A 10,560-nucleotide genomic window follows, 5' to 3' on the forward strand; every position below is an offset into this window, starting at 1 on the left:
TAGCTGAAAGATAATCTTAGGACTTAGGGGGGAGAAGCTGAAAGATTCAATCAAGTGCTTAGCGACAATAATTACACTGTCAAGTGTAAGATTATTAATTGGTTGTGTTGAGTGATGACCCCACCGCCCTTCCAACTTTTCTGCCACAACTCACATGTCTCGACTCTTCTACACCACGTGAACTTCCCCGCCCAGGATTATTTCTAAATTTTAAATGATCATCATCCACAAACTTAGATTTTTTAGCTTTTATTGTCATAAATAGATACAAAATGATTATAGTAAAGAATCTATACAAGTTAGATTGATTTACAGATAATAGATGAATAACTTTGTCATTTTTCTTAGTTTTGTGTTTAACTTAGAGCATCTCCAATAAAATATTTTTAAAATATCATTTTTGATGCTTTTAGAATTAAAATCTATATTAGAGTTGATTTATAGAATAAAATCCATATCACTTTATAGTTATCATATAAAATAATTTTAGTAAATTTTGATGCATATAAAATATGAGCAACAATTTTACATCTAAGTCATTTAGTTTAAGCTGCAGGGTTTGGTTTTTTACTTTTCTTTTTCTTTCTCCTCTTCCTGCTTTTTTTTCTCCTTCTCCTTCTACTTTTTCTTTATCTTTTTTTATTTGAATTTTTTTATTTTTTCTTTTTTTTTTCTTCTCCCTCGTCCATCATCGTTATCATCATCACCAATAACACCAATATTTTGCTAACATCTTTATTGATTCTGATTTTCTGTGGTGATCGAATGAACCAAAAATATTATCAAAACGAAACTATTATATAATGCCAAATGAACCGAAAATGGTCCATTATATAAATTCGAATCCATCTCGAATGAACCGAAAATTAGCTTAAAACGAAACCATTGTATAATATCAAATTGAACTAAAAATTGTCCATTATATAAATTTGAATTCGATGATAACGATAACGACAACGACGATACGTATTAGAAGAAGACAATGACGATAGCCATGATGATGATGATGATGATGATGGGAGAAAAAGGATGAAAAGAAAGGAGGAGACGAAATTACAATAATAGGAGAAGGAGGAGAAGTGTTGTTGGTAATGGAAGAACAAGAAGAAGGCTAGAGAGAATAGGGAAAAAAAAACGCGTAATTCAAATCACTTAGATGTAAAATTGTTGGATGTAAAAAATTATTCATATAATTACATCCATTCTTTTAAATGATCATTCACTCATCCAACCAATGTGAAAGGTAGTTAACTATAAAATTAATTGTTAACTATAAATCGTTAACCACTAAACTATAATTGTTCTCCATTTTGTGTCTACTAAAAAAAACTGCAAAATACGAGTTATCGATAATAAATTCACTATCAACTTACATTTCTTTTATTTTTTTAATTTCGAAGGGTTTTGCTAAATTACTATCCTAAACCCTAAAAGCATAAATTAAATATACCATAAAAGAAAATATTTAAATGTTATTTATTGCTAGGGGTGTTCATGGATCGGATCCGATCCGCATATCCGCGGTGTTTATCCGAATCCGATCCGAAAATTGTGGAGATCCGATCCGCAAGGCTTTCGGATCGGATCGGATCCACACACTAATCGGATCGGATTGCGCATTTTGTGTTGGTATCCGCATATCCGATCTGCATATCCGCGTATCCGCAAAAATAAAGAAATAAATAAGTAAAATATTCTTTTTATGTTTTATTTTAACTAATAATTATCATATATGTTAAATTATTTTAATTTATTATTCAAGAAAAATATGTTTAATATTATTTTAGGAGTAAACATATTTAAAAGAATAGAAAAAATAAATTTTATTGATATTTTTTTTATAAAAATAAGCTTTTAAAAATATTTTTGTATTTTGCGGATATATCCGATATCCGATCCGATCCGCATGTTTGCGGATCGGATCGAATCCAACCTTAAAAACTGCGGATATTGGATCCGATCCGATGATTTTAGTGCGGATCGGATCGAAATTTTGGCCATATCCGATCCGATCCGCGGACACCCCTATTTATTACTTTTATGTATTAAAAATGTAAAAAAACTTATTTTGTGATAAATAGTATTAAAATATTTTTTTTATTATATGCTTAACTTATATCCTAAAGACATAGGATAGCAAAATCCAATTTTAAAATGTATAAAACTATGCCAAAGAAATAATATATAAATTAGTTATAAATCCCACAATTAAATAGAGACAAAACATGGGACTATGGACTATATTTTATTGCAGATAAAAAAAAAAAGCTTGAATTTTAGAGGGCTGGTATCTCCCTTCTATAAGTAGGCGTCAAAACTTCATTATGATTACAGAAGGAAAGAAGGAATTGGAAAAGAGCATTTCCAAGACATTTGAAGTGGCATCTCTATTACAGCATCTAAGAACTTTTGTCAGCAGCTTTTCCTAGAGAGGTGAAGTTCAACCTGAAGAGAACAAGATGGAAACTGAATGGTTAGCCAACCAACATTAAACTATCAATTCCCATATAAACTCACTCTCATTCAAAGTAGTTTACCTGATAAGGGGCTTCCTCTGGGGCAGAGGTGCAGCTGTAGAACTTATGAATGGAGCTGTCAGCTCAGCAGGCTTTCAGGGACAAACAAAACAAAAACAAATAGTCAGAAACTCTTCAATTTCTTATTTAAGAACTGCACCATAAAATGGTTTGAACAAGATTAAGAGGGTAACCTCTAGCTCCTCCAAGCTCTCATTGGGGAATAAATGATTTGAACAAGAGGTTTCCTTCTCAGTAATAACTGGTTCGCCTACCACTGCCAGCTCTGAATGTGAAGAGTCCAAGTTGCTCTTGTTTATGTTCCCACCTAAATTTTTAAATTGATTTCTGTACTCAACATCATCTTCAAGCTCGTCGGGTTCTTCTGGTAAGGCTTGATGTGTATCATATGGACCAGATATGATCTTCTCAATGGCTAGATTTTCTGCTTCTTTAGAATTACATGTATTAGTGCCAGTAAGCATATGGTTGACTTGTTGGATACTTGCTGATCCATTGGTCTCGCCATGCCTGGAAGGACTTCCCGTTAAAGATTTCAAATCAGGCTTCTCATTCACACTGTTGACTTCTGATTCATCGCATTTCATAGAACAAGAACTAGCAATGCTAACAGGATTTCTCGAGTCATCATGAACATCCCCGCTGGAGGGAGGTAAAGATGCAAAAGACTTGGAAGTTCTTAAGTTATCAATGCTGTCCTCCGCTCGCTTTCTCTTCCTTTCATCGGCTTCTCTCAAGGCAACTGCTTGTCCTTCTTGAGACTTCTCTGCCTGACCATGTCCCGAATCCCTTAATTCCGAACTTCGCTTACTGTCCCAAGTCGCTTTAGTTGGCCGGGAAGGTCGAATGCCACCAGGAAAAACAAAGTTAGGTATGCTACGCCGTTTCACATGGGATACCTGGATAGCCATTCCTGGTTTCCACAAAGTATACATGTTGACAGAATGCTTAAATTCTTCAACGGTATGTCTTATATCAAATTGTTCGCCTTCATTCACAGGAACTCCTTGCTTACGTTGCAGACCCATGAAGTAGGAACAGTGGAAAGGCTTAGATTTGTCTGAAAAATCACCAGGATGTGGATGGCACTGAAGCATGCCATATGTGTGCCGCTCAATCTGGATGTTTAAAGGTAAAAGCAAATAAATAAAGAATGAAAATGGAAGTGTTCCTACCCCCTTTCTCACAGAGGAAGATAAGAGCTAAGTAAGAAAGAAAGTAAATTAGATGTCATAACATGCACTAATACAGTAACAGTGCTATACCTTCAATGTCAAGTGGCGGAGGCGGGACTCAACCCAGCCCTTCCATTTTCTAAGATCATCAGCATTCTCTGCTGAAACATCTATCTGCAGATAATTCTTATAAGCTTCAAAAAATGGATAAGGCTCAAAAAGAGCATCCCAATTGGCATTGTTCGCCTCCATTGCCTGCGAAGAATGACAGAAACTCAGAATTATGCAACTCAAATATCATCGAAATATAATCTTAACTAATAAGTAAACCACCCTAGAAGAAACTTAGTTCCATAATAATAAAGTCATAAAAGAGATCATTGCAGATAAAAACATTGTTTTGGCTTAACATAAAACCAGCTACAACAACGAAGCCTTGTCCCACTAGGTGGAGTTGGCATGGATAAGGCAATGCCGCAATATTTTATCTTAAAACATATTAGTGTCTAAACCATTAACAATTAAATCTCATTGAATGGAAGGGAAAAAAGAAAAAGAGAAAATTGAACCAAAATTTGTTTCATTTTTCAAACTTCATATAGCTTGACCAAGACTATTTCCTTGAATTTTCCCAAAAGCCAATATTTCTGGAGCAATCCATCATACCTCACATATTTCATTTCCCCTCTGAAACTCCTCTGTCATAATACGCAATGTACTTGATGAAACATTGTAGCTAGAGTTCATGCAAGGATAAGCAGGAGTAATTATCGGCATTAGATGGAATCTATCCTTGGGATATCGTCTAGGATCCCAAACTTGGAGTCCAAGAGATCCTTCTTCAATAGCACAAAGGAGGACAGGGTTCGGCCAACGCCACTGAGTATACACCCTAAAGAACCTAGACACTAACATATTTGGAAGTGCATTTGGAAATAACTGACATATTCGAGCAACAAGCAATGCCCAGTTTATACCACCCAAAAAACCAGAAACCTGCCCACAACATATCATGTTTTAGGTAAATCAGAGTAATATAATTATAATTGAGATAGGAAGAGAAGGAGCTTTGACATACATTTGAATAGACACCACGTCGCTTTGCCCAAAACCTCATGCATCTCAATGTTGTGCGAAAATTCTGCACGTCAAAAACAGACATACAATGATTAATGTGACAGGAAACCTTGATGCATAAATCTCCAACCATGTTTAGGATTTCATATACACTACCTGAATATTTGGAACCAAACGCAGGATTTGATCAGTCACTCTACAACCATTAAGACTACGAACAGTTTGTTCATCTGCATTTTGTAATATTGACTCCTGTGATATATCCAAGTCCTGTCCCACAAAATCAGCCAGCATTACTAAGCAGTAATAAAAGGTTAAATATGATTAACTTTGCCTATACAAGCAACATGCAGACAAACATAACACAAGGTGGACAAGAACTGTTTGTCACTCAGCATGATTCAATTTCATACATATCAAATGGAACAACTTAGGCATATGAATCTTTAATCTTTAATCTTGCATAAAATACTTACCTCAGGAATAACCCACAAAGACAATCTTGCATAAAGGAGATCAATAGAAACACCATTGAACTTGAACCCCATCACTGGAACATGAGCATCAGGCACAGGGTGCAACTCTGTTACTTCTGGCATCTCAGACAGCATCCTATGTAGTTCACCAAAGAAATCTTCCTAAAGGTCAATTCAAATAACTATTTTAGCATATCAAAGATAAAACCTGCAAATGATATATTTGCAACAAGAAATGGTAATAATTATCATACTTCTCTGGATACATGCCTAGGTGCCACACAAAGCGTGTCTATATCAGCTCCAGGGCCATGGACCTACAAAATTTGGGAGCGAACTGGTAAAATAACACAATCTGAAAGAGGAGAGAAATAAAAAGAGAGAGATGACAATAAATGTATTATAGTGATTATCAGTATTATCACTTTTTCCAGTCCAAAATTCTGTACATTCTATGTCAAGCTAATAACATATGACAGTGCTACCCTTACTCACCCTCTCCAATCCTTTCTCCAGAAGACTGTCCAAGCTTGAATTGCAATTTAAAGATGAACAAAATACAGGCACAAAAACAAAAAATGGAAGATAAAACAGAAACAGAGTTATACCCCTAACCGATACGAGCCAAAGGTGAAAATTTTGGCATTTGCTTCTTGCACCAGTTGGTCATTGAGTCCCTTTGCACGGCTAATGGTTTTGACCCAAATCTTCACAATCTAGTTCGTATCAAAACAGAAAATAAAATATCAGCAACCTCATAAGGAACACCACCAAAATTCGAAGACAGTACTTAATGAAAATGTAACAATACAATCAAAAGATTAAGTCAAACAGCTACTCTCAACTAAAGAATATTTCTCAAGAATTTAAACATGTTCATTCAAGAAGATTTATTCAACCTGATCTAGCCTGCCAAGAACTTCCTCCCTACTAACTGCCTCCTCCTGATTTTCGTACAAGCCAGCATCTTGCAAGTACTGAACATCCACAATCCCGAATCAGTAAATTAACACTTGAAAAACCTCAAGAACTAACTAGCAATGATTTAGAATAGCCTGAAACAGAACCTTTTCGAGTTCCCGAGTCTTGATCACATCATACTCAGTTGGTCCGCCCAATGAAATGGGCTCAGTTATGCCTAATCGTTGCTGCTGTCCATTATTTCGATTGCTCAGTCCCGGGCTCCCCATCAATGAGAGATGATAAGGTTCTTTCTTCTTTTTCCCCTCTATTTTCTTTCCTCCCTTTTTTTTTTGAATTATTATTTCAATAATTTATCTTTTTTATTTTCTTCAACAACAGGAGAGACGTGAGGTTTAAAAGTAATCCACGATATTACACAGTATTCTCCCAATAAAATCAAAGAACACAACATGAGTTAAGAAAAATGATAAAAGAAACGGAAACGAAAAAGACTGCAAGAATGAGATGAGATGATAATTGTTGATTGTACAGTATTGAGGGGAGAAACAACTCAAAGCTATAAACTTTGACAAAGGATATAACAATTACAAAAAGTACCCACAACAAAGATTTCCCCAACAACAAAAAGAAAAGGAAAAAAGAGAAAAGAGTACAAATTGAAAACCCTAAAGAGCTAAATCAGCAGAAAGAAAGGACAAAAGCCATAAAGAGATTATCAGAAGCGGAGAAGCTGCGGCGCCTTGGTGGTAACAGTTGAGCGGAGCTGCTGTTGAACCCCCCGAATCTTGCAACCACATAAATAAACGATGAAGAAACCTGGGAACAACGACGATGGAAATGGTTAGAGAGAGTGGATGGATAAAGATTGTAGAAAGAAAGAAGCATACGCAGAGAGAGAGAGAGAGAGAGAGAGAGAGAGAGAGAGAGAGAGAGAATTTGAGTAAAAGCTTCGTACATTCGTGTTTCATCGTCGATAACAGTTACAGTTTGGTGCAACACTTCGGAATAATGACGAACATCCGCAGCACAGAATAAAAAAAAAGAGATGATAAATTAGAGTAAATAAGAATTTGGGTAGAAAAAATATAAAATATCTATTTTATAATACGTTTTACACAAAATTAAATTAGAAGATCCGCAACACGACAATGTAATACGTCATATACAAAATTAAATTCATATAATATTATACATTTTATTTTAATATAAAAAAGTTTATGCGTAAATCTAATTATTTATTATCTTAATAATAACAGTCGTTTACATCTGTTTTGTGTATAATTATTTAAAAAATAATACAATTAAATAATTATATAAAATATTTTTGTTTTATTTTTATTTTTTTTATCAATTGCATAAATAAATAAGTCCTATAATTTTTTTTGGACACGACGTAATTCATCGTAATTAGATATATGACGATAAAACGTTATATTTCGTTCAATAATATTATTTATATATATTCTATGTTTTTAATATTCATATAAAATTATAATTATTATTAATATAATTATATATTTTAATTATTTTTAATCAAGATTTTTGGAGTTAAAATTTATTTTGGCCCATGAAATTTTCACTTGATCTCAATTTTGTTCCCTAAATTTCAAATTACCCAAAAAAAAAAAAAAGGTTGTTGGTGAAGTACCTACAGTAATATTGTTAAGCAAAGACAGTAGTGACTTGTAGGACAGTGTGAAAAATGAGCTCTATAAGCCTGGACCGAAAGCTTTTAAGAATTCAAGTGAGGATAATTCTAATTTTGAGGTGCAATAAGAATCAAAGAATTAAAAAAAAAATTTAAAGATTTGTCTTGAAGACTTGTGGATGAAAATGAATTGATAGTTCAAAATTCTAATGAAGAAGTTGACTTGGGTGATAAGTGCTAATAGAAAAAGCCAATGAGGTTTAGACTTTAGACACTATATGATGTTTTTGATACCTATCAAGATGATTTTAATGGAAATGATTCATAACATTTTGAGGAAATGAAGACTCTATATAATTTGGATGAAGAATCTAATGTGAATGATGATGATGCATTTTCAATGTTTATTGAGGGAGCAAGATTTAGAGAGCTGAAATTAAAGGTCAGGATGAAGTTCAATATAAAATATGACTCTATCAAGGCAATGAAAAAATTTACCATACAAGAGGAGAGACAAATCAATTTCAGAAGGAATAAGAGTTATAGACTGAGAGCTATTTGCAAGTACAAAAAATAAGGTTGTAGTTAGGTTACATATGCTTCTATGGATCATGAAGAAACTTGTTGACAGATGAAGACATTTAATAATGACCACATATATGCTAGGAGGACTAAGAGCATTAAGTTCTCTCTTCATTAGAATAAGTTCTCTCTAACTAGAGCATTAAGTGATACAAGAAACATTGTTTATGGGATGTGGCAGCACAATACACGCTCGTTAGAGACTATGCAGAGACTCTTCTGAAAAGTAATCCTGACTCAATTGTGAAAATAGAAGTGAAGCCGCAATTTAAAATAACTGTGTTAGGCATGCATTTTAGGTTGGAACAAATTCTGATTGGATGTAAATTGTTTTAGGCATGCCATGTGTTCACGCATGTGCTGCAATAACTAGACTAAATGAAAATTCTAAAGACTATTGTCACACTTGGTTGCCCATGAATTCATATAGTAGGCCTATGTGGGAGAAATCTCAGTATAGTAGGCCTCAAACTCCCAACATTTAAAGGAAGTCAAGTCCTTTGAAGAAGAAAAGACGGAAGGATACAGATGAAGAACCTTCAAGAAGTAAAAAGAGTAAGATTGGAGCAATGAAACTAAATAAAAAGTATAAGAAGTTTACTTGTACTTATTGTGGGATAAAATGTCACACGAAGAGAGCTGCTCCTACAAAAAAACTGATGATGTTGTAGTTGCCCTTGCTGCTGCATCAGCTATAATTTCTAAGAAGAAAAAAAGGGGCTTCTAATGCAAATGAAACCGTAGAGGATGAGTCTGCACAAGACGGAGAATGAGAGGGTGACTATGCTCCAACCATTGATGTTGCTATCTCTGAGGTCCTAACAAATGCTATTGTTCCTTCAGAGATTATGCTATTCCAGCCACCTTTTTCACAATCAGAAGATGGAGAACAAATAACCATCCAATTTGTCCTTACATTTGTAGATTTAAGATTTATTTTAATCATAGTTATCAAACTTGGACCGGACCGGCCAATTCGACTGAAAATTTAGTGAATCGGATCCTTAACCAGTCCAAGCTAGCATTCAAACCGTATAAGTAAACGAATCGGTCAAACTCAAAAAAATCGGTCAAAACTGGTCCTAAACTGTGGACCGGACCGAACTGGTCATCCCACAAATACCAATTTCAAAAGATTCGTTGACGTTACTGCTGGGCTGGGGTTCAAACCTGGCACTATTAGAGTAAAAAGAACATAGTAACCACAGGCTAAGATGCTCTTTAACAATATATATAGTTACCTTTTTTTAAATATATTATAACTTATTAGACATATCCTAATTAATAACTTTATCTTATTAACTCTTTTAGTCATGCAAAATTTAAAATCTCCTTACACTTTTATCTTTTTATTCTAATGAGTAATTTTTAGGGCAAATCACTAAAATAAAACATCTGGGCTTCAAATTTAACGAAATACAACTTTTGCATATTGCATACGGAAATATAATTTTTCACTAAACTATATAAACCGCGAGAGGGGTCCCACAGATTCTAAATGAACATAAACCGCTACACCCCTCTAGCGGTTTATGTTGAAATGTGAAATGGCCAGAAACCACGGTAGGGGTCTCGCGATTTCTGTGTAAATAGCAAATATGCATAAACCACAACAAGGGGTCTAGCGGTATGATCTTATTATGCAGAGGCATATTCTGTTGCCTTCGGACACTATAAATACACCTACTTGACTGTAGCATGCGAGAGAAATAAATTCCATCACTAACAAGTTTTGCCTATAGATTATAACCGGAACAGATACTAAACTTATAATTTTAAATTAAATTTAATAAAACTTAAATATAAGACTCAAATCTTTAATTTAAAAATCTAAACTACAAAACTTATAACTTTAAAGTTTAAGAATGTAAAATACAACCATTACGTTCTATTTACAAAATTTAATCTTTAAATAAATTTTAAACTCTAAACAACTAAAACTATAATATTAGAATTTAAACTTACATATTTAAAATCTAAAATTTTAAATCTTAGTTTTTAAATACAATACTTAATTAGCAACTCTACAAGCCTTACAATTTGAACCCTATATCTCAAATACAGGAGAATCATCATTCTACTTAAACATTTGATCCTACCTTTAAATTTTATATCTTAACTTTGAAATCATAAACTAGCCA

The 10,560-nt window shown here is 33.8% G+C and overlaps 1 protein-coding gene across 1 annotated transcript; it reads right to left on the minus strand.

The window, feature by feature from the left end:
- Nucleotides 1–2,168: 2,168 nt before the first annotated feature.
- On the minus strand, nt 2,169–7,263 carry LOC107631779 (nuclear poly(A) polymerase 1). The gene is made up of 13 exons (XM_016335327.3): nt 7,145–7,263; nt 6,333–7,005; nt 6,165–6,242; nt 5,874–5,981; nt 5,520–5,582; nt 5,266–5,427; nt 4,946–5,059; nt 4,791–4,853; nt 4,379–4,708; nt 3,803–3,967; nt 2,711–3,655; nt 2,538–2,608; nt 2,169–2,445 (listed from the first exon to the last, which is right to left on the minus strand). Exons 2-13 carry the CDS (start codon nt 6,453–6,455, stop codon nt 2,400–2,402), a joined length of 2,268 nt encoding a protein of 755 aa, XP_016190813.1. The 5' UTR covers nt 6,456–7,005; nt 7,145–7,263; the 3' UTR covers nt 2,169–2,399.
- Nucleotides 7,264–10,560: the final 3,297 nt, after the last annotated feature.

The sequence above is a fragment of the Arachis ipaensis genome, chromosome B3, assembly GCF_059453495.1.
Source record: "Arachis ipaensis isolate K30076 ecotype BB chromosome B3, ASM5945349v1, whole genome shotgun sequence".
NCBI classification, from domain to species: Eukaryota; Viridiplantae; Streptophyta; class Magnoliopsida; order Fabales; family Fabaceae; genus Arachis; species Arachis ipaensis.